We start from the raw sequence: 26,122 nt of genomic DNA, 5'->3' as shown, positions 1-26,122 counted from the left end.
CTGTATCTACCACTACAATTTTTGCCCTCCGTGACCGCTATAGTAACAGGGAAGTTAAATTCAATGCATTCTTAGTCCATTACCCTCCTCGTACTTACTGTTTTACACGTGTACCTCTTCTTGCCAGTTCTATTTAGATACTTCTTGTCATATCATTTCAGTAAATTTTCAGTATCCTTTAGTAACACATGTCAAACGCTTGAATTTTTTCAATTTTTCCCGCTCGTCAAGAGTCTTTTCTGCACAACGTTATGCTCCAGAAGTACGTTCTCCGAAATTTCTTTTCCTAAATGAAGGCCTGTATTTGGTAACAATAAACTAGTTCTGGGCACGGATACTGGAATATTCCAGTATCTGTACTTCTGGCGAAGAATGCTCTCTTTGCCTATGCTAGTCTGCTTCTTATGCCCGTCTTGCTTCCCAGGTAGCAGAATATCTTCACTATGTCTTCTACCTGGCCCACAATATTGATGTTAAGTTTGTCACTATTCTTACTTCTGTTACTCGTAAATGCTTTATCTTACTGTTGCTCCGTATTCTACGATCAATGGGCTGTTAATTCAGTTTAACAGGTCTTCCAACATTTCCTCATTTTCATTGAGGACACCAGTGTCATCAATCGATCTATGTTATCTTTTCACTCTAAATTTTCATCTCACTTATGAACTTTTCTTTTATTTCCATCATTGCTTTTCTAATTTACAGATTGTGCAGCTGAAGAGAGATACTGCATTTTCGCCTTAGGTCATTTAATTCTGATACTTGTTGTTGGCCTTTATACCTATTGTACATTCTGGATTGTTATACACATTCTAGAAAGTGTAGCACACCTATAAAGAAAGACCGTGTACAGAATAATTGTGCGATCCATTGTCTTGAGTACTACTCAAAAGTTTAGGATCTCCCCAAGGTCAAATCAAAGGAAACCATCGAATAAATTCAGTTTGCATGCTGCCAGGTTTGTTACTGGTATGATAGTCAACAAGCGAGTATTACGGAAATACCCTACGAACTCCAGTGGGAATCCTTGCAGGGAAGAAGACGTTCACATGTGCGGCAGGCAGCAGAACTATCCACCCACCACCAACACACACGTCACCCAAGAACCCGAAAACAACACGAGAGGAATTGCGACTTACGCGGAATCACATAGATTGTTGCTTTTCCCTCGCCCCATTTGGAAGTAGAACGGAAAAGGGAATGATCAGCAGTGGTACACGGTACCCTTCTGCCATGCGCTGTATGACGGCCGGCGGATTATGTATATAGTAGTACAGTGTGTCTAGTACCCGAATTTAGCTATAGCACATTTCCATTTTTCTGAGAATTTCAAACGTCTAGAAGCACATCACATTATCGAATACCTTTTTTATGCAAACAAAAACCTATCAAAGTGTCTTGATTTTTCTGAAGTGTTGCTTCCGTTGTAGCGGTAATTTCATAACTACCTTATTGTGTATTCACCTATATTAAAGCAAAAGTTCTCATTAATTTTCTTTTCCAGTCTTCTGTATAACATTCTTTAGGTGCAAGCTGATGTGGGAGATTTATCGCTTTTATCAGGCTTTACTATCTGTCGATGATATTCTTTCGAAAGTATGGTGGTGTCACCAGTCTCAGAAATTACACACTAGACTGAATAATACAGGGTGTATCAAAACTAATCATCCGATTTATAAAAAACAACTGTTATATTATTTGAGATATGTGCTTGAATACTGTACTGTTGAAAAGAGCAAAATCTGTGGGGTTTTATACGAAGTTGCGCAACATGAGAGGGATTCTCAAAAATTTAATGTGTCTTGTGCAGTTTCACGGAAAAAGGTGTGTATGGTCCATTTTTCTTTGCCGCGAACACTATTAAAGGAAGCACATATCTCGATACACTTGAACTTTCCTTTCCCACAGTTTGAGTTTGACTCGAATGACTTCGTATACCAACAGGATGGAGCACTACCATACTGCCATCTGAAAGTGCGGGAATTTTTAAATCGCATGATTACTGAACGATATATCGGTCGCACTGAACCAAATATTCAGCCTTACGTTGTTTGCCTCCAAGGTCACCAGACATGACTGTATGTGATGTCTTGTGTAGGTTTATAAAATATTGTTTGTGCCTCCATTACCAGCAACAATGAATGAACTGAGACACAACATAACAGCAGCATTGGAAGCTGTAACTCAACTGACTCCATTAGTCTTGGTACAATTTGATCACCGCATTGACCTTCGCCATGCATCACAAGGGGGCATATTGAACACCTATGAAAAGAAAAACTCTTTAATTTCTCGTTCATCAAAAAGCAAAATAAGTTACATATGTTTATTAATGTCAGCAACATAGATTTGCCAAATCGGATGATTCTTTTCGATGCACCCTGTAGTTCAGTTGCCGCTACCGTCAGTGTCTTTAAAAAATAGTGAAGGAATATTTCTCTCTTCTGCCTCCCTTGTTCGCATGGCAAACTGCTGAGTCTAAAACCGAATCCCCTGTAACGCATGTTGTCTGATACGTTTCTTATTCTATAACAAAAGCAAGCAGTTTCTCCGCCTCGTGGAGGCTCTCAAAGTACTCACTCCTGTGCTTGCAGCAGAAGAATTGACCTCTTGATGTTGACGTTTTTGCTTTAGAAACTGTTTCTCCGACTAAACTTTGTTTTTAGATCTCTTACAATTATCTTGTATCCATTTCGCTTTAACTTTGCTCTTCTATTGACTTCATTTCTGAGTTCTCTTGTTTTTCTATTCCTTCCTTTTCTTGGACATTTTTGTACTTCTTTCTTTCGTCGATCAATTGATGCATTTCTTCTGTTAAAATTCTTTGCAGTTACCTGTTGTGTATCTACCTATATCTGTCCGATATTTTCTGTGATTATTCTTTTTAAGTATCCATTCGTAATCTGTTGCGCCCCCTACACTGATATTCATTATTGCAATATGTGCGGCCTATTTATCTGACGGTTCCTTTGAACTTAAGCGTGCTGTTCATCTTTACTAAATTATGAACTGAGTGTATATATGCTATTCCTGACACACATGAAATACATTGCAGAACTAGTAATATCCGTCTCGTTTCATTGCTTTTACTGAGACCGTGTTCTCCCGCGACTCTTTCTGTTACTTCCCCAACTATAGAATCCTCCAGATAATTACATTGACCCTCCTTTGACATACTGAATTAACTGTTCTCTTCCCTCATCTACTCTGTATGGCAATCTGCTGCATGTGACAATGGCGTGTATACACGAACTACAGTTGTTAGCGTGGACTTGGCTTCGATCCTGATGAGAATAATACTATAGTTGAAATGTTCACAGTAACTCACTTGTTTTCGAATCTTTCTTTTCATTGCGAATCGTACTCCCGTTATTCCATTTTCAAAAATGGCTCAAATGGCTCTGTGCACTATGGGACTAAACTTCTGAAGACATCAGTCCCCTAGAACTTAGAACTACTTAAACCTAACTAACCTACGGACATCACACACATCCATGCCCGAGGCAGGATTCGAACCTGCGACCGTTGCGGTCGCGCTGTTCCAGACTGAAGCCCCTATGCTCGGCCACTCCGACCGGCATTCCATTTTCGGTGCTGTTGTGATATTGCCCACTGTCGTCTGACCTATTTCTTCTTCTTTTCATTCCTCTACACTCACTGTACCCATGTTCCCCTTGGCAGTTCTCTTCCGGAGATCCAAATATGAAATAAAGAAGAATCTTGGTCAGTGGAAAGGCGATTGATACTTCGTCATATAGAGGCCACGCAGCACACCAGACCTTCTAGTTTTGTTGTTCGTGTGTGTTGTTTGCAGGCGTATGTCCTGTCTTGACGCTCCCGCGCTACAATACAGAAGGCAAACCACTAGAGGAGTCAAAACAAAAAGGGCCCCAGCCCTTTGATAAAGTGGAGTATCGTGCGGTAATTGCTTTTCGGGAGCAGCGGAAATGCTGTGGTTAGATCACTTCATTCAGTTTCTTAGTTCGTATCATTTTCCCAAGCAAAAATAGCTTCGTATGTAGTTTCACTTGAGAGTAGAACTGATTAATAAAACTTCTACCAAAAAAACCCTATTTTTATGCTGCCATTCAGAATGGAAGTAGATAGGTCAGTAGCATAGACTTTTTTTTTTTGTCGACGATCATCAGCGCCAAAGTTCTTCACGGGTTGTCGATTGAAAACGCACTTTCCAACGTGAGTGTTGTATTGAGGAGGAAACAACCATGTTACTTCAGCATGTAAAATAAATCCACATTTAAAAACTAATTTAGGATGTTCGGTTTCATGTTTTTGTCAAGTAGTTCTGAAATAGTCAGAAGATACGCTCTTGTATGCAATTAGAAAGTAATTCTACAGTACTTCGTATCGTTCATCACTCCTGTTACTGTATTTCGTCATATACTTTGTAACATCCCTTTGCTCTTATTACCTGTGGCTGAAGGATCGTTTTGCTGTATTTAAAATATTGCATTCTAAATTTGGTCATCATTCTATCGCACAAGAAAGTAAACCGACGTGTTTCTTCCAATGATATCCACGTTGATTTCCAGAACACGGCGGGTAACTATTGTACGATTTCATGTAGCTCAACGTCAAGAGAACGCTAGTCTAATATATGTGGAAGATATAATACAAATATTGCTTCGGGCAAACCCAATGACAAATTTTCTTAGTAGTCATGCATCCGAAAAAAATGCAGATACATTGGTTGCCACTAAAGGTGAACGTTCCAGTAAAGTGACCGTATTTTCTAAGAGCCAAATTCGGGACACATTAAAGATTTTGATACTGAAAAAGATCCTAATTAAATGTAATACATGCAAAAATATTACTTTCATTTGTTACAAAAAGTACATTGATACTTCATTGGTACCTTCCATAATGGAGTGCTAGCATACCAACAGCATTTTAGTGCTGTGAACTTTCGTAAGCGTGTTTGTATTCAACAGTAGATGAAAAAAAATTGAAGATGACAATCCATAGATGAAGCTATGACTGCTGGATTTGTGATATGCAAAAACACTGTTTCATCTAACCTCTCCTCCTGATCACAAAGTTCTCAGATTTAAAGAATTACTTTAATGATGCGGTTAGAAGCTTGACGGTGCTGCAGAGACTACTCTTAACAAGTTTGTCGCTTTTTAAGTGGAGAACTGAGTTATTGAGAAACTGGGAGTACACGTGTTCCGTCTGACTTTTCACCTTTGAGTCCGAAGTACTAATGTCATTGTTGAATGGAAATTCTTCTTGCTGTTGTTTACTGAATCTGATATAACTTTTAAATTTCACATAGTTATGATTATAGAAACCAGCTTTTTGTGTTTTTGTGCAACGATCTTTGGTAAGAATAGAATTTCTTTGTCAAATACCAGCTTTACTAAAATACACCAGTACAAGTTAATGAAAGATATAATTCGCGGTGAATCTGATAATCATTAAATCCGGGACAAGTAGGTGTCAGAAATTACCATTGAAAAAATTCGGGACAGAGCTACAAAAATACGTACGTCATATGGTTCTAGTTGTCTTACGTAAGATACAAAAATAACGATATGGTTCCATCAAAGCCAGCTATTTTTGAACCATGTAGTTCGTAAAAAAATCGTTATCGGGACGATCGTGCTTTCAGGAAATGAGCACTGATATCAGTTCAGTTGGGGATAAATGAATACGGTACAATTACATTTTAGGAAGAAGACGAAATATTAATTGTAGGCATTGGAGGAAGTTCGCGTTATTTTTCCGTATTTTTCTTGCGGGAAAGTGAAGTAAATGACGCGCTGTCGGACGTAAATTGTATAGTACTTTCTACTGAGCTGCTTTTGTAAATTGGTCACTTGCAGAAGTTAATTTTGAAAGTGTGCCGGAGGCCCTGAGGAACGCGAGTTCTAACGTCATGGACGACGGACGACTCGTGCGGGCACTTGACGCACTGAAGGCTGAACCGAAATAGATCATATGCGCGTTCGCCGCCGGTCCTGGCGTGATCGGGATATCGAGCTGCCCTAGCCTAGCAGCCGGGTACTTTGCAGTACTTCTGTCGGTTGCTAACATAACCATTGTCTATTTTAGTAATATGTGAGATACTAGAGTAATTAAAAAGACATTGATGTATAAAAAACTGTGTTTTTACAAACTGAGACTTTCAATACTCCTCAACATTATCCCCACCAATATTTCTACCTTTATCCCAACGATGAAATAGCTTTTTATGACCGATGTAAAGAAGTCTTTGTCTTGTTTAAGCCATTCTCTCACAAAATTTTGACCCCTCCTCTTTGTTACGGAACTTTTACTCAAATAATGTGTCCTTCAATGGATCAAACAAATGAACATTCGAGGGAGGTAATCAGGACTGTAGGGGAGATGAGGTAGTATCTTCCAACCCATGTTTTCAGTGGATCCTTGGGGCATCTGGGCGGCGTGTACGTGAGCATTGCCCCGTAGCAAATTCACGGCTTTTCTTTGAGATCCGCGACATTTTTCTCTCATTGTTGGCTTTACTGGTTATCATTGTGTGTGAGTACAGACACTGTTGAGCATCCCAAAAGATCGTTTTTGAACTGTTCCACCCATATGCAAATTTCCGTACCTCGTATTACTGTCACCATCCAGTAAAATCATGTGAGGAAAGATTTTTCCCGATTTCTCACCTTCACAAAGCAAAAAAATGGATCACTGAATGTTCTATTAATGTGGAAACTTCAAGCAGACCCTCCATCTTAAAAGCAACCTGGGTTATAAACAAAACAGTTTGTATCCATCAGCTGTTATTACTCCTCCCACAAACTGTTTATTTCTGTGTCAGTTTTGTTTCTTTGACTGCTGACTGCCTCTCATAGTACTCCATTATGACAGTGTCGTTATGCTAGATACTTTTTCGTGGCTCCTTCACTTCATCATCTTTTGACAAAATACGTAGGTTACTGAACAATAAATCTGCCAAGGAACCAAAGTCAGCAGTGAAATGAAAGACAGTGGACTTTGGCTTCTGATGTTTTGTATCATAACAGATTGTGATATGTTGGACATGAGCTACAAACAATGCATTGTGTCTGGGGATGGTAAGGCATTTTGGGGAAGTATTTCTCTTAATATACCTTAGGTTTTCTCTGTATTACATTAATGTGGTGATATTTCAGTGTTTAAACTGTTGAGTCAAATTCACAAAAAACCAGGCAGTATGAACCCATTTTCCAGTATGACATTGCACCCCCTCTTGCATTTACGAATTAGAGATTCTGTTGAAGTGTGTCGTGGGAATGTGCGTTGGTGTTCCCTGCACTTATCTTTACTTTTAGCTTATATAAATGATTTACCAAATCAGTAATGATACTGAGGTAGTCTATTTGTGTACTGATATCTATCCACAGCTTCAAGAAATTTAAAGATTTGTTACCTATCTCCATGAGGAACTAATATTTTGATATTGTGTTTAATATTCAAAGTATGTGTTGTCTTGTAGCCCACATCAAATTGTATAGTACATCATCCACAGAAAAGGAACTGCTATTTAATAAGCCCACATGGAATTGATGACATTTCCAACAGAGTACTAAAAGCTTGTTCCCAACAAATAAGTAGGATTCTCAGCCACATATGTAGTAGCTCACTGAAACAGGGAATTTTTCCAGATAGACTGAAATATGCTATTGTCAAACCATTGCATAAAAAAGGGGATAGATCTGATGCTAACTACTACTGCCCAATCTCACTTCTGATAGCTTTATCCAAAATTCTTGAAAAAGTAATGTATTAAAGAGTAGCATCACATACTTGTAAAAATGAAGTAATAACAAAGTGTCAATTTGGTATTCAGAAAGCATTTTCAACAGAAAATGCTATATATGCTTTCACTGATCAGATACTAAATGCAATGAATAACTGAACACCACCCATTGGGATATTTTGTGATCTCTCAAGGGCTTTTGACTCTGTAAAGCGTGAAATTCTTCTAGATAAGCTTAAGTATTGTGGTCCCACAGGGTTAAGTCTTGTGTCCCTTATTGTTCTTAATATATATTAATGACGTGCCACTCCGTATTCATGAAGACGCAAAGTTAATTCTTTTTGCTGATGATACAAGTATAGTAATTACACCCAAGAAGCAAGAATCAGCTGAGGAAATTGCAAATAATGTCTTTCAGAAAATTAAGTGGTTCTTTGCAAATGGACTCTTGCTAAATTTTGAGAAAACACAGTTTATACAATTCTGTACAGTAAATGGCATAACACCATTGATAAATATAGACTATGAACAGAAGTCTGTTGCTAAGGTAGAATACTCAGAATTTCTGGGTGTGCGCATTGATGAGAAATTGAATTAGAAGAAACACACCGATGATCTGCTGAAACGGTTAGGTCCAGCTACTTATGCTATTAGGGTTATTGCAAATTTGGCGATAAATATATCAGTAAATTAGCCTACTATGCCTATTTTCATTCACTGCTTTCATATGGCATCATATTTTGGGGCAATTCGTCATTAAGAGAGAAAGTATTCATTGCACAAAAGCGTGTTAGCGCAATAATAGCTGGAGCCCACCCAAGATCACCTTGCAGACATTTATTTAAGGAACTCGGGATATTCACAGTACCTTTGCAATACACATGTTCACTTATGAAACTTGTCATTAATAACCCATCCCAATTAAAAAATAACAGCAAAGTGCATAGATAGCTACAACACTAGAAGAACGGATGATATTCACTATTCTGGATTAAATCTCACTTTGGCACAGAAAGGGATGAATTGTGCTGCCACAAAATTCTTTGGTCATTAGTCAAATATTATTAAAAGTCTGTGATGATGTAAATAAAATAGAAACAAACTTCCACATGGGAAAAATATATTAAAAACAAAGATTCCAAGACTTACCAAGCGGGAAAGCTCCGGTAGATAGGCACAATGAATAAAACACACAAACACATACACAGAATTTGAGCTTTCGCAACCGGCGGCTGCTTTGTCAGGAAAGAGCGAAGGAAAAGGAAAGATGAAAGGATGTGGGTTTTAAGGGAGAGGGTAAGGAGTCATTCCAATCCAATCCCGGGAACGGAAAGACTTACCTTGGGGGAAAAAAGGATAGGTATATACTCGTGTGCGCGTGCCACCCACACACTTCTCTGCTTGGTAAGTCTTGGAATCTTTGTTTTCAATATAGTATTAAAAGTCTGATAGATAACCAACCTACTTTTAAAAGCAAATTAAAAGAATTTCTGAATGACAACTCCTTCTACTCAATAGATGAATTCTTAGATATGAAGTAGAACCTGAAGAGAATTAATTAACTAATTACTTTGTGTAAAGAAAACTTATGTTAAAGTGACACGTTCCACATCATTACGAAATCTTGTATTCATGATCTATGGAACAAACATTAATGTATGTATCTGTATGAATGTATGTACGTACACTTGAAGGTTCTTTATGTATGAGATGGTTTTGAGTGATTTACAAAGGTTTAAGAAAGTGAGCTAAGTTGTGGAACTGGTTATATAGATTATCTTGGAAATGGAAGTTATTTTATGCCAGGCATGACTTAGTGGCAAACCTAAAGCCAGTTTCTTTCTCACAATACAATAATTCTATATCAATATCTGCACATTCATCTACTGGTAAATTGAAAAATAAACAAAGGACACACATTTAACACTACATTGGATAGGTATGGGTTTAATTTTTTCATTAGGTTAACGGGATTTAAAATGTCTTGTTTTGATTAGAAGTTAATCTCTCTTTTAATTAGAATGTATAATTTTCTTGCCAGCTTGTAATTGTTAGATATGAAACTTTAGCCTTTTTGTCCTATTCATGCTTATCTATATTTTAGGTGAAACTAACATTTGCTGTTTTTAGGAATTTTTAGTTTTGTCTAGATTCAACAATAGTTACAGTTTGAGTGGCAACTTTGAGCGTAGGGAAGCAACATCGCTAATATTTGTTCATTTTGCCAATAGTAATGTGTTCACATTCTTCTATTACTATGGAGCACACACTACAGCAAGCAGATCAAACATGGCAAAGAAAAGCAAATGTAGATGACGTTAGCTCAGTGTTTTACTCAATAAACTGTTGGTTGCAATGCTGTTTTGATCAAATTGTACTTAAAAACGCAATTTACTTCATTTGACCAGCAAATTATTGTAGTTGTCACTTTATTCTGTACACTCATTTAGTAGTACCTTAGTTTCTGATGGACACAATTTTTACGTGAATAATACTCGGAAATCACTGTAAACATGTGTTCAGCAGTTGACAGAATAAGACATTAGGTGCCCCCCTCCCCAGAAATCTACACCTACTGAATATATCTCTTTGCCTGCGCTATAGTTCTTAGACTAAGTGAACAGTTTACTATACTAAAGATATTTTTCAAATGCGGGCTTATGTTGAGAGATATTTTTTCAGCATTGTAGGTGCCTTAGATTAGCTTTGAACATTTGTCAGAATTGTGTAAGATAAAGTTTCGTAGGTTGTAGCATTTAAAATCCATAATTTTCATTACCTTTCCAAACTAGAGTGATGGGTACACTTTTTTCAGTTGTATGGGGCTCAGTGATACTCAAAAAATACGTTAGTCAAGAAAGTCTAATTTTGCATCACATTCAACAGGGAATGGAAATGATTTGTCAGTGCATAGAGCCTTGTCAGTCAACTGTTTTCCGTTTGTAACTGTATTCGTATATTAGGTATATGAAGGGTTCTGTGGTTGGCAAATTGCAAAATTTTAATGCAGTCTTCTCATGTAGATTAATCACTACTGAGGAACTGAAAATTTGAAGAATTTGGTTTGTCTTTTTATTCAAATTTCATCACACTAATAATCTGCTTTGATAAAAGCTTAAGTTTGCATATTGGCTTAACATAAAAACATGTAATTCCATACAAGTGTGGAAGAATGTTTGATCTCTCTATAAATTACATATGCATTAAACATAGCTCTGCTTACAAGTACACATGCTGACATTTTTTCCATTTGTTCTTCCTTAATTCTTTTTAATTATAATGGAAACTACCATTTTTTCTAGGCATTTTCCAGGTATTACTAGTAAATCACTGTGGGTGATTGCTTTTGTTATTACACTGCTTAGTACGTGGTTATTTGCCATAAAGTGGGCAATAAGTTCAGTTCCGTACATTATTCCACTGTGCTGGTTGTATTACAGATATGTTGTAGTATATGAAACTGGTATATCTACAGATATCATTGGTAATCTTGCAGCTCTCGAAAAATGAAATTATAATGAAATCCAGACCTTTAACTGCTTACATGTGTTGATAAATATCATTGAGGACAATTGAAAAATGTGCGCCTCGACTGGGATTCGAACCTGGAACCTCCTGCTTACATGGCAGACGCTCTACCTGACTGAGCCACCGAGGACACAGACAGTAGTGCGACTGCAAGGACTTCCCTGGCACACTCCCCGTGAGATCCACACTTTCCAACTTTCTGTTCACACACTATACTCGTAGTGCCCCTGTCCACTATACTCACTACTAACGGCAGTCAATCTACTGATTCCCTTAAAGAGTTTGGGCAATGTGAGTGCATCCGCACTCTCATTGGCCGGTAAGCTTTATGTATATGTAGATGGTATCTGTTCTTTTGGACAGTCCAGAAAGAACAGTTACCATTGGTGATCGTGCAGCTCTTGAAGAATGAAATTACAAAAACTGCTGCGAGTAATGAGTATAGTGGGCAGGGGCACTACAAAGGGAGCGTGTGGACAGAAAGTTAGAAAGTGTGGGTCTCACGGGGAGCGTGTGAGAGAGAAGTCCAGGCATTCACACTATCCTGTGTGTCCTCGGTGGCTTAGTCAGATAAAGCATCTGCCATGCAAGCAGGAGGTCCCGGGTTCGAGTGCCGATGTGAGCACACATTTTTCAACTGTCCCCGTTGATATTTATCAGTGCTTGTAAGCAGCGAAAGGTCTGGATTTCATTACAGCTTCAAGGTTGAAGTATGGTGCTAGTGGCTGTATGTTTGTTTTACTCAAAATAATTACTGTTGCTGCAGTGACAACATTTACCATTGAGGAAATAATTGAAGACATTGACCACACCTTTCATTAATTAATTTCAAAACTATTACTATACAGCCCACTGCAAAAATACCATTATGATGATTAAATTTGGTAACAATTGGTCAAAAGAGGTCGGATTTAGAGAATATTACAGAATACTGAAATCACAATATTTAGTTTTAAATCGTTGGTGCTACATATGATGGACATTTGGTTATGAAATGTTTGTTGTTAAGTAAAGAGCTGTGGACTTACACTAAGATACCAAGAGAAATCATATGCTTGCTTTGTTATGGCCTTGAGTAGTTTTCCCAGAGGAAAGAAATGATATTTCTGTTGCAGGCTTGCATAGATGACAATCTCGATATGGTGGAGTTCCTAGTAGAGCATGGTGCCGATGTTAACAGAGGTGACAATGAAGGTTGGACTCCACTCCACGCCACAGCCTCGTGTGGTTTCATCAGCATAGCTAAGTAGGTGATTAAAAGTGTTGTTCATTTTGTGAAGATTAACATGTTATTAGTTTATATTTCATACTGTAAGTGAATCCAAAAGTTCTTTACCCTGTATTTTTGTATCCTACCAAATAAATCAAGATATTTTTGGAACTGTTTAAGATGAGTGCTTCATTGTGTTACTGTGTAAAGTGGACGTAGCTTGAATTAACAATTTGTAGTAGCTGTCATTCCAAAATGATGTTACAGATAGAAAATCCAGTTTTTAAATCCTGTCAATAAAGATGATATAAATAGTAAGGAATGAAGATTTTAAACAGTGTTCAATCTGTTATTGCTCAAGCATCAGTTTGTTCACTATGACTACATCAAACAAAAGTGCATAGGCATTTGATGGGGGTGGGGGACACACGCTGCTTCCTGGAATCAGAGATAATATGACTTACGCACTACATAATTTTCATGCATTTTGTAATTGGCTGATACGTTCTTAATAGTAAATTTAGCATTGCAGAGTGCAGTGGGAAACACTGTGACTTCAGCAGGCACTACATAACTTGAGTCTGTTTCGTTGTCAGGCCGTTCACAGTTAACCCCTTGGTATGATGGTGGCTTTGCCGCTATTAGCTGATTGCTGATGTAGGGTCCTCCAATCTTTCGTTTCTAGTATTTTTATAACAACTGTTGTAGAAGTGCATAATTAGATTGTTTCAACATTGAGCACAAAGTAAAAGTGGCTACTGGCTGCAATATACCTGTCTGGAATCTTATCCCCAATTTCCAGGATGGTGCATCTTCTTTCTCTGCTTCTCAACTTACTCACAACATTAATTTACTATTTGTTTGTAGACAAAGAAGACCCACCAAGGCTTTCTGAGATTATATAGGCAGTGTGATTGTAATACACATGGCTGTGCTGTATTGTAGGTGTGTGCTACTGTTCTTCATTTGTGGACATAAGTGCATCAGTTGCAAAAAAGAAATATCATTTTCTGCTCTAAAAGAAAGGGGAAAGGTTGCAGAGATGTCTTCTCCAGAACATAGGATCTTTTCAAACTGCATAGTGTAACACAGTCAACAAGAAGAAATATTTATGTCTCAAACTGCTATTTCTCATTACTTCAATCTTTCTTTGGTTTTTCTCTGTCCAAATTCTGTACTCATTAGATTGTTCATTCCATCCACCAGATTCTGAATTTTGTCTTCACCTTGAGTAAGGATGGCAATAATATCAACAAATCCTATCATTGATATCCTTTCATCCCAGTTTTTAATCCCACTCTTGAACCTTATGCCACCAGGGCCTTCAGGAATTGTTAAACCCTGTCTTTCAACTTGGGTTCAGAGCAGAACTGCTACCCAGGCAAATGTTCGTTACACTTTGGGAGCACGTAGTAGTAGCTCAGTGCAAAGCCCAGACTGTATGGTGGGCGATGATGTTTACAGTAGATCTAGGGTTTGATGGGTGATGTGTGGGTGAATGTTGTGTTAAGGAATACTTATGCCGTTGCTCAACATTCCTCATCTCTGGTCGTGAGCTGCACTTTAGAGTGTTCTCAACCTTCATGACTGTCTCGATGACTGCTCTTGGCTATGTTGTGACTTGCAGCACCACCAGCTGGAAACGATCTGTTTTTGACATCTGTGCATGCCTGTTGATACACCTGTCAGTGTGCAGAAAATTTCATTTGTTTTATGCTTTTTGTGTTAAGAAATCAAATAATTGTGCGAACTTTGCACTTGGTGGTAGCTTTCAGTGGGAGCTCCATTTTGATTGGCTACAAAGTGTAGACTAAGCATCTAAGTGAAGCGTGGGCATACACTTGTTTGGTAACAGAGGCAAACCACTCACTTAAGTGTTGCCAACAAGTGTATTAAGTGTTTCTCTCTGTCCCCAAAAATAGGAGATCCTTTCCTTTTTTTCTTTTGCAAAAGACTGCATTCTTGTCTTACACCCCTTTTAATCCAAGCACTTCCTCCTTGGTCTTCCATTTTTATTGTTTTCTCTTGATTCTTGTACATATTGCACATTATCCGTCTTTCCAAATACGTTACTCCTGTGTTTCTTAAGAGTTTCAAACAACTTGTGATGAAACACTTTACTTCTTCTTCTTTTTCTTTTTATAAATATATGAATATAATAGAGGGAAACATTCCACGTGGGAAAAATATATCTAAAAACAAAGATGATGTGACTTACCAAACAAAAGTGCTGGCAGTTTGATAGTCACACAAACATACACACAAAATTCTAGCTTTAGCAACCAACGGTTGCTTCTTTAGGAAAGGGGGAAGAAGAGGGAAAGACGAAAGGATGTGGGTTTTAAGGGAGAGGGTAAGGAGTCATTCCAATCCTGGGATCGGAAAGACTTACCTTAGGGGCAAAAAAGGACAGGTGTACTCTCTCTCTCTCTCTCTCTCTCTCTCTCTCTCTCTACACACACACACACACACACACACACACACACACACACACACACACACACACACACACACACACACACACACACACATCCATCTGCACATACACAGACACAAGCAGACATTTGTAAAGGCAAAGAGTTTGGGCAGAGATGTCAGTCGAAGCGGAAGTACATAGGCAAAGAAGTTGTTGAAAGACAAGTGAGGTATGAGCGGCAGCAACTTGAAATCTTTGTTTTTATATTTTCCTATGAAGGTCTCTTCATTTTTAATAAGTCTTGTTTCCATTATCATCATCAAGCACAATTTCAGAACTACCGCACTAGTGCCTTTACCTTCGTGAACACCAAAATGATAGTCGTCTAATAGCCCCTCAAGTTCCTTCTCTTCTGACTGAGTGAGGTGGCACAGTGGTTATTACACTGGACTTGCATTCGGGAAGCTGACGGTTCAAATCTCGATCCAGATTTAGGTTTTCATTCTCTAATTTCCGTAAATCGCTCTAGGCAAATAAACAGGGTGATCTGTTTGAAAGGACACATCAGATTTCCTCTCCTACCTCTATAAGAAAACCCTGAGCTTATGCTCCATCTCTAATGACATCAATGTCAGTGGGATATAAAACCTTAATTATCCTTCCATTCTTTCTTCCATTCTATTGTACATTATTCTTGTCACCAAATTTATGGTTCAGCTGTAATGCTGATTGTGCGTTAGTGTTCTTACTTATCCATCTTTGCTATCTTTGTACTTTTGTCGATGATATTTTTTCAAACATCTGATGGTATGACTTCAGCCACAAAGATTCTATGCATCTACTTGAATACTCATTTTATTGCCACCTCCCCCAAACATTTTAGAAATTCCGAAGAGTTGTTCTGTTCTTCCTGTTTCGATTTCAAATAAGCCACTGACTTCGTTAAACACTAAAAGTGGCACCCCTGCATCTCCCATATTGCTGACTCCCATTTGTTCTTCTGTTGTGCCATCAGAAAGGCTTCTCCCTCATAAGCTCTTCAGTGAACTCTTTCCACCTACCCACTCTCTGTTCGAAAGTGGCGTTCCAATTGCACTCTTAATGTTGGCACCTTTGCATTTGATTTCAGCAAAAGTCATTGTAGCCATTTTGTTTTTGCTTCCTGGCACTTCCTATTTTTTTCACGCCCAAGTGAGTTACATTGCTCTGTTCCTGTCTTTCCATCATAATACAACAGTAAATCAGTGAGTATTGCTGTGGGTGAGGTGAATGGAAGGAAACCATATGACGTACACAGTATATACACAAAACTTTGACACCAATATAGTATTTGAAAAGATGATTAGATTACAATGTTAAAAAATTGTAACTAATATACTTGTTGCAGTTATTTATCTGTACAATAAATATTATTCTCATACTGTTGCAGAAAATGATAGTCAAAATTTTCAAGAATAACAGCTGAAAAAATAGTTTGATCCAACAAATCTGTGTGCTATAGTGAAGATCGACAAAGGCAAATGTACCACTTTTCTCATAAGCATTGCTGTGTGACATGTAATAAATAAATTACCTGTAATGAGAAGATTGCCAGCTAAAAATTTCTGGTGGTGAAATTAATCTGAAATCAGCTCATTGTTAAGATTGTAACAAAGAGAATCTTAACAAATTGTCAGAATCCGCAAGAGCTTGTTTCTCTGTTTAGGCAGCTATAAAACCGTTCATAGTTTTAGGAAAAACAGTAATTCAGTTGACAACTTACAAAAGCTATTACGTTAGCAACATATGTGTTTGAGAAAAGTTTGGTTGAGGTTTGTACACCACCAGAGTCAGCTAACTGTGGAGACAAAAAAATGTAAGTGACAGGAATTAATTATTACGTAACTAGGCAATATTACGCCAAGGCCTTTCTCAAGCCACTTTACATTTTATTGTACACCTTGACATTTTGCATTTGAAAATGTGCAAGACCACATTTAGATCTTGAATCGACTCTGGATAATTTGAAACTCCAGGGACCAGTGAAAAAGTTCAAAAATACTGAAACTTCAGGTTAATAGGAGTTCAGATAATAGAGAAGAATTGAGGACAAAATTCAGATAAAGAAGAATTTGATTGAAAGTAAATTGTAGCGCGCGCGCACACACATTACATACATATAATCTTTATTTTAATAATGTGGAAAGTAATACATCCATCTATACATATGATTCATGCAGCACATGAAAAACATACTAATGAAAATGTTACACACCATGTTGAAAAGTCAATGATTTTATTTTGAGAGAGTGACTACCATCTCGAATTGTCCAATGGATTTGCAATGGTGATGAACCACAGAAGAAATCGATCACTCGTTTTAGCTCTGAGGGTGAAGGATTTTAGGGTATGGACAAATGACCTATCACTTGATGTGACTGGAGTTCACAGTTCTTTGTTCTTATGTGGTAAAGGACTGTGGATATATTCTGGTGTCCAAAATTAAAGCAACAAGCTGCTATTTTCCTGTCCTGTATGTAATTTACATTGTAATCATACAGACAGTCAGCAGATGTCCATAGGATCGTGTTCGGCAGTAAAGATGGCATTCTGGTCAACAGACAACTGCACCAATGATGATGTCACGGCATCTACCAAATGGGGTGTGTTTTTCGGATAGTCCCATACCCACAATTTCTGTGTAAACAGTCATAGATGGTGCAGTGTGGCACAAAGAAGACACCTTCCAGACACTCTGTGGTGGAGGACCATAGGAAGAGTGGAAGCAGAACAGCCACAAGCTGATGTGGCCTGATGGCTTAATGTGAATCGTCCTGTTGTTTCTCGGAGGTGGCGACAGTTTATAGAGACCAAAACTGTATACTGAAGACCAGGGTACGGCGACCATATGTGACACATGAGAGAGAGAGAGAGAGAGAGAGAGAGAGAGAGAGAGAGGGGGGGGGGGGGGGGGCTATTATTTGGCTGTAAGGTCACGAGGGTACAGCCATAGTACTGCAAGACATCTGGCATCTGACCTCGCGTCATCCACTGGATGTGTTGTATTGAGGTAAATGGTGTACAGAAGGCTTCGGCAGAATGGCTGAGAGCTGCTGCTGTGTGTGTGTGTGTGTGTGTGTGTGTGTGTGTGTGTGTGTGTGTCTTCACAGAAGGGTACGTCTGTAGAGTCTAATCGTCAGCGTGCTACCTGTGGATGGTAGAACAGTGGGCCAATGTTCTTCTCCAAGATGAGCCCCCAATTTGGTCTGGAGAGTGACTCTAGATGGATTCATATCTGGAGAGAATGTGGAACACGATTTTGGCATCCAGAGGTTGTCGAAAAAGACCAATATCATGGAGGATCCCTAACGGTGTGGGCAAGGATTATGTTGAGCACTTGAACAGCTCCTTGTAAAATTATACGAGTGAATAGGCGAGGTTTAACTTTTCAGTTATTGTGACAAAATCTTGGAACCTCACGTATAGTTGTTGCAAGATGCTGTGGGGCCCAGACTTTGCACTGATTGATGATAATGCTCGACCGTACAGAGCACGGGTGGTTGTTGTTGTTGTTGTTGTTGTTGTTGTTGTTGTTCCTTTGGAAAAGGAAGATACTGCATGCACGTTGTGGCCTGCTTGTGCTTCAGATTTTAATCCCATAGAGCATGTCTGGGATGCATTAGGGAGACGGGTTGCGTCACATCAGCATCCACCAACTACTCTCAAAGACTTGTGAGCAGCTCTGGGTGTTATTGTCTCAACACGAGACTGGCAACATAATTCACAGCATGCTTCGACATTGTCAGGCCTTTATTGCTGCCAGAGGTGGTGACACCCCATACTGAGAGTGTTAAACAGTTGTCAGAATGTGTGTGTAAATCCATTAAGTTGGAAAAAACGGACAACATTTTTGTCTACTGTTACGCATGTTGCAGTTGTTTATGTTCTGTATTCTTTACATCGTTTTTACTATCCTACCACGTGTTTATACTCTTTTGTGACAAAATAAATGCGTCCTTGTAAAATTTCCATTTGTTGCTTTAATTTTGTACACCATTGTACATTTTCAATGTTGCTTGTTAACTATTGTAACAAATAATGCTTCATATATTGGATGTGGACTTACTGGAAGGTTGTTTCTATCTATCTAAATCATACTGTAACACCTGCTAACTGTCAGGATACAGTGTTTGAAATGAAACAAAATTTCTTAAAAAAGGGAGAAGACAAATAACCTCTTACTAGTATGACCATAACAACTACTTCAATAGGAAATTCTTTGCACTGTGTAATAAAAATTTCAGTTATGACTATTGCTTCCTATTAGTCTGCTTTTAACTCCATTGTTCTATGTAATATCAACTGAAAACTGAAGCCAACTATGCAAAGAGAGAAGTTCACATTTCATATGTAATGTGGGTATCAATCTGCACACAGCAAATTGTTAAAATGAATATTTACAGGAGTGCAGTGACATTTTAAAAGAGCAATTGAGAGAACAAGTCGCATATAAACATGGAAAATTAGCTGTTTTATCAAGTGATACCCAAATAACCAACAAATGGTGGGAGTATGAAGAAGTAGATGATATGGAGATTCCTCGCCATCTTAATGAAAATTTAAGAGGCTTAGAGAGAATATACTGAAGGTATACTGTAATTTAGTGGCAGTCGAAATGCTTTAAAAGCTGTAATTACACAGTGCAATACAACAGAGTGCAGGCACCCTGTGAGATTCTAATGTACATGAAAGAATTGTTTTACTTAACGCTATAAACTTATAGACAGGCATATTTGTCTGCCATGACTACAAATTAGTAGTACCGTTGTTTGTTTTTTTACTTCAATTAGTTCTGTCATAATTTTGTCTGGAAATAGTTTGTTTGGATTGCTGTTCATACAGCCTGAATGACACTTGTTTTGCATATTTGAAACATGTGGAAATATCAGTTGTTATATGATTGCAAAAGACCCATTGCAATTACAAGACAGCTGATGAACAGTGGCATAGCGAATGTAACTGGTGCCTATGACACTATTGATGCCCCCCTCCCCTTGGCCCCATTGGCACCCAGGGCACAACACATTATTTGCGCCCTCCTCCTCGGTGCCCTTGGTACAACACTACATTTTATTGACACAACCTTGAGAAACAAATGAAATAATATAATACTTAGAATTTACTCCTAGTAGTAATATATTTTCCGCAATCTTGTTTGCTTGGAGACCATTTTGCACCCCCTCTGCAAGTGGCACCGAGGGTATGAACAGTCCCTCTTGCCCAACTTGTTGAGCCAAGACCTGTTGAGCAAATCGATGTCTCTTTACACGATCTGCAGGCTTCAACTCTTGTGTAATTTGAATCTTGTACACACGCATGTTCAGATCTTTTGAAAGAATTCATGCAGTGAACTTAGTGATAAACTCAATTGTTGAGCTCATCAGTGAACCAGTTTTCAAGGGCTTTTGGTCACATTGTCACACATGACAGCTATGTTTCCTTTTGTTCAAACAGAACACAGTCATCCTGTTTTCTTAATTTTTGAAACAGCACCCATGGTGTCAAACTTCCAGATATACTTCCGAACTGATTGTTCAGCTGGAGTAGCATTATGTCAGTGTCAGTGCAATTAACGAGCGGTTGCCATGGCACTTTCACTGTTGTTGTAATAACTTTTGGTCACTTGGATACATTGCTCAGTTGTCATCTGCTCCACGGCAAAAATAAACTTAAAACAATAGTTTTCACCACACAAAAGCTGTCTGGCTACTAATGGGAACGATCATAGGTAACAAACATGAAAAAACCACAGCTCCACATCATTATACGACAAAATAGTGCAAAATTCAAATTCGTACTTACTTCCCGGTCACCCATTATAAGGAAGGAGTGACTGCCAGTTTCTGTGGTAAGGATGTTTACTGAAATTGTTTACACTTTATTATAAAATAACTGGTGCTAATAGGGTGTTAGAGAAATGCCTACCTTTCAGTTATTATTGTGGTGATTATTTAATTATGTTTATTGTATTAGAAACGACACTCATGAATTTTATCAATGTTACCAAATAGATCACTCAGATGAATGAGCAGCAGTTCTGCATGTTGTGAATAAAATCTAGATTCCACCTACATGTAATGTCATTGGCAGGACTGTTACAGATTTGTGTAGAATATCTACATGAGTGCTCTGCAGCTCGCATGTAAATGCCTGGTATAGGGTTCTTTGAACCCCTTCGGCCTAATTCTCTACCGTTCTACTCCCCTACAGTGTACAGGAAAAATGAACACTAAAATCTTCCTTTATCAGTTCTAATCACATACTTTTTTATGCTCGTCATTTCTCCCTATGTAGGTTGGTGACATAAGATATTCTCACATTTATAGGAGAAAGATAGTGATTAAAATTTCATGAAAAGATCTCGCCACAACAAAAAACACCTTTGTGTTAATGATTGCTGTCCCAACTCGCTTATCGTATCCGTGACACATTGCTTCATATTTCGTGATAATACAGACCAAACTGTGTTCGTTTGAACTTTTTTACTGTCCTCAATCTATCCTATCTGGTAAGTATCCAGTACAGTACAGCAGTACTGTAGCATGGGATGGACAGGCATAGAGTAGGTTCTTTAGTGGATCTGTTGCATCTTATAAGTGTTCTGCCAGTAAAACCTATTCTTAGTTTGCTTTCCGTATGCTATTGTCTGTGTGTTCATTCCAACTTGTTCCACTTTTAATTCCTGAGTATTTAGTCAAATTACCAGTCTTTAAATTTGTGCAATTTATCATATTATTGAAATGTAATGGATTTGTTTTTGTGATCTTGAGGATGACATCACACTTTTCCATGTTAATAGACAATTGCCACTTTTTGCACCATTCAGATATCATGTTTGTATTTATTAATTGGTTTCGATCTTCATAAGAATTACTAGATGGTACATAACAGTATCAAATGCAAACAATGTAAGAGACCTGCTCATGTTGTCTCCTAAATGATTTATGTAGATTAGGAAGAGCAGAAGGTCTATAACATTGCTGTAGGGAATGCCACATCACTTATGTTTTACTCGATTTTTTCCATCAATTACTATGTACTGTGACCTTTTCTGAAAAGGAATCAAGAATCCAGTTTCACAACCAACTGGAGCAATGCTGCATGGAAATGCAGTTAGATTAGAGGTCTCTTGTGGGGAACGGTGTTGAAAGCCTTTTGGAAATTTAGCAGTGTGGAATTAATTTGAGATCCAATTTTGATAGCACTCATTAACTCATGAAAATAGAGAGTGAGTTCTGTTTCACAAGAACAATATTGGCTGAATTTGTACTGACTGTGTCAATAGACCATTACCTTCGTGGTAATTCATAGTGTTTGAACACAGTAAATGTTCCAGAATCATACTGCAAGTCAATGTCAATGATATGGGTCTGTAATTCAACGGATTACTCCAATTCTCTTTCGTGAGTATAAGTGTGACCTGTTCAACTTTCCAGCTTTTGATACATATCTTTTATTGAGTGAGAAGTTGTCTGTGACAGCTAAGTGTGGGGCTATTGCGTCAGCATACTCTGAAAGAAACCTTATTGGTATGCTATCTGAAGTGGAAGACTTGCTTTTCTTAAGTGATTTGAGTTGCTTTGGTCCACCGAGAATATCTAGTTTTAGGAACTCATGTTGGCAACTGTTCTCGATTCAAATTCTGCAATATTTACGAGGGTGAGTCAAGTGAAAACCTTAAATTTGTAGTAATAAATCAAAATTTCGCGCCGCTATCCTGTAAATTGGTAAGCATGCTACAAAGGGCGTGCAGAATGGCCTGAGGGTGCCAGGATAGTGCAGGTGCACACATACTGTTGCTGTATCAGTATAAAGATGGCCACCGCACTTGCGACTTGCACCAGGGAAGAACAGCATTCTGTTATTCGGTTTTTGCGTAGTGAAGGTGTGAAGAAACCTATTGTAATTAGTCGGCGAATGAAGGTTCAGTATGGCAATGCATGTTTGTCACAGCAGCAAGTCTACCAATAGAGTAGGCAGTTTATAAATGGTGTGACTTCAGTGGAAGATGCTCCATATCCAAGTCAGGCACAACGAGTTGTAACTCCACAGAAAACTGCAGCAGTTGAAGCCATAGTGTAGGGAAACTGCCGAGTGACACTGAATGACAGTGCAACATGTTTACAGATTAGTTATGGGTCAGCACACCACATTGTGCATGATGTGCTCCAGTTTCACAAAGTGTCTGCAAGATGGGTGCGATGGCAGCTGACTCCTGAAACGAGAGAACGACATGTTGTGCTTGTGAAGAACTTCTTCGGCTCTTTGAACGAGAAGATGATAGCTTCCTTGCAAGAATCGTTACTGGTGATGAAACCTGGATTCACTTCCACCAACCGGAAATGAAGAGAGCGAGCATGGAATGGCGCCATTCCTCATCACCAAAACTAAAGAAGTTTCAAACAGAACCATCATCAGGAAAGGTAATGCTGACTCTTTTGGGACGAAAAAGGCATCATTTTGGAGCATTACATGCCTAGAGGGACCACTGTCACCAGTTCATCATACACAGATCTCCTAAAAAATCATCTGCGGCCTGCAATCATATCAAAGTGATGTGGATTGCTGTCAGGAGGTGTCCTTTTGCAACATGACAATGCAAGGCCCCACTCTGCCCGTACAAAAGATGCAAAAATCACAGACCTGCATTTTGAGTGTCTTCCTCATCCACCTTACTCACCAGACCTTGCCCCCAAGTGATTTCCATATGTTTGGACCACTCAAAGACTCACTGGGAGGAATGAAGTTCCGTTCTGATGAAGTAGTACGCCACGCGATGCACAAGTGGTTGTGCGAACTACCAAGAGAATTTTTTTTTCTAAAGGAATTTACGCACTTTGTAAGCACTGGAGGACTTGCATTGAGCGTGGGGGAGATTATGTTGAAAAGTGATACAGCTTTGTACCACTTCTGCACAATAAATAATATTTAAAAAAATATTTGAAGTTTTCATTTGACTCAGCCTCGTACTTAATCTTATTTGGTAAAGGAATTTCAGAAAACTGTGTTTAGTTACTACGCCTTAATGGCGCTGTCATCAGTAGTATTACCATTGGTATTTTGCAGTGAAAGTATCAATTGTGTATTGCACCTGAGGAAGAATTTCTTCGAATTTTCTCGCTCATTTCAAGCCAAAGCCTCATTCTAGAAGATACTAAAAGCATTTTACATTGCAGTCCATGCTTAAATTTAGAGCTTTAGTTAAATGTTGCAAATTAAGGAGATTTTGTGTTCTTTCCAATTTGGCATGCTTTTTCGTCGCTTCTACAAGAGAGTTCTGACCAGCACCATCTTTTATTAATTTATTTGGCATAAATCTCTCAACTGCATCTGATAGTGTTTCTTTGAATTTAAACCACATCTTATCTAGAAGGAGTGGAGGCTGTTTCTTAGTAAGGTGCCAAGTATATTTTAGGTAGGTATCTTTTGTGTCTACTTTTCGTGGATTTGGGTATTCTGGTGGTCAGTCTTGCTACAACAATCTCGTGGTCACTAATTCCTGTATCTAGTCATGATGCTCCCTGTTCGCTCAGATTATTTGTTGCTAAGAGGTAAAGTATGCTTTTGCAACCATTTACACTTTGAGTAGGTTCCTGAACTAATTGGCTAAAATTTTCAGAGGAAGCATTAAGTACAATTTTTGATGTTTCGTACCTACTGCCAGTTCAGATTTTTTTAGCCAACATATCAAGGGTAGATTGAAGCCTCCACGAGCTATAATTGTGAGAGAGGGTTGCCTATTTGTGATGAATTTGAAGTTTTCTTTGAACTGTTCAGCACCCTTATCATCTGAATTGGGGGTCTGTAAAAGGAACCAATTAGTAATTATTCCTGTTGTCCTCTATAATGTCTACCCATTCTGACTTAAAGGAGCTATCTATTAAAAGACAAGCTACTACTAACAGCAACAAACGCACTGTCACCAATGGCATTTAGTGTGTCTTTTTCTAACCACTGTTAGGTCCTTTGTAAAATGCTTGGCTGAAGTTATCTCCAGCTACAGCCAGGTTTCAGTACCTTTACCAATTAGAGTTTCAGTGCTTTCTATTAGTGTTTGAAGCTCTGGTTCTTTGCCAGTGCAGGTAAAACAGTTTACAGCTGCAGTACTGATTGTTGTTTATCGCTTGTCTACCATCTTCCTGTGTTTATCCTGCACCCTTTAAAACTGAAGACCTCTCTGCACTTGCCAGAGACCTTCTAACATAAAAAACCACCCAATCCATTCCATACCTGTGTAGCTGCCTCCTGTCTGTAGTGGACACCTGACCTCTTAAGTGGAGCTGGAAACCCCCATCATCCTATGGCACAAACGAAAATACTGAAGTTTTATACTGTTAATCATTCAGTCAAAGCCACTAAACAGTAAATTCTGTTTATGCATTTCTTTATGATATGGTTATTTCATGTCCGGTTGCTGTAGGTCCAAATAAATGTGTTGGCATCCTGTAATGTGTTTGTGATGACAATGTGTGTGCGCGCGCGCGCACACACACACACACACACACACACACACACACACACACACACACACACACACACATTATGACCCCAAATCAAAGAACAAACTTTTGTTGTTAAACTCTTTCTGTAAATGCAGTACACGGAAAAATTACCTTGAAGTCCTTACTGATAATTACATTCTGGTTTCAACAATATGTGAAGCATAGAAAATGAAATACTACACTAAAAGGAAAACTGATGGAGACCTGCAATGACTGAAGACTGTAAACTTAAATGCAGCCAAATCCTCACACACAAACAGAAACTAAACAAAGCCCAAATTGGCATAAGGAAGGTTACGTGTGAAGCATTCAATGACTACAAAAGTAGAACTCCACATACCAACTTGACAGAAAATCCTAAGAAGTTCTGGTATTACGTTGTATTGGTAAACAGATCAAAGCCATCTGACCAGACACTCTGTGACCATAATGGCATTGAAACAGAGAATGACACAGTAAAACCCGAAATGCTAAACGTCTTTTTCCACGTCTGTTTCATGAAGGAAGGTCATACTAAGTTCCGTCTTTAAAAGTCTCACCAATGACTGAAGAATAGATATAGAAATAAGTTACCAAGGGATAGAAAAGCAACTGAAATCACTCAACAGAGGAAAGGCTACTGGACATGATGGGGACACCAGTTCAATTCTACACGGAGTATGTGAAAAAACTTGCTCCTCTTCTAGAAGTGTACCATA

General features: G+C 38.5%; 1 protein-coding gene across 24 annotated transcripts in view; it reads left to right on the top strand.

Moving 5' to 3' along the window:
- Positions 1 to 26,122, top strand: part of LOC126268007 (protein phosphatase 1 regulatory subunit 12C) — a 319,893-nt gene that overhangs the window by 50,864 nt on the left and 242,907 nt on the right. For all 24 annotated transcript variants that reach the window (XM_049973411.1, XM_049973403.1, XM_049973415.1 and 21 more), the window contains exon 2: positions 12,373 to 12,503. In XM_049973411.1, the coding sequence (XP_049829368.1) occupies positions 12,373 to 12,503 (131 nt within the window). The remainder of the gene's footprint in view (positions 1 to 12,372; positions 12,504 to 26,122) is intronic.

The sequence above is a fragment of the Schistocerca gregaria genome, chromosome 4, assembly GCF_023897955.1.
Source record: "Schistocerca gregaria isolate iqSchGreg1 chromosome 4, iqSchGreg1.2, whole genome shotgun sequence".
In the NCBI taxonomy this organism is placed as follows: domain Eukaryota; kingdom Metazoa; phylum Arthropoda; class Insecta; order Orthoptera; family Acrididae; genus Schistocerca; species Schistocerca gregaria.
Note: the sequence above shows the minus strand (reverse complement) of the source record. Positions and strands in the feature narration are given on the sequence as shown.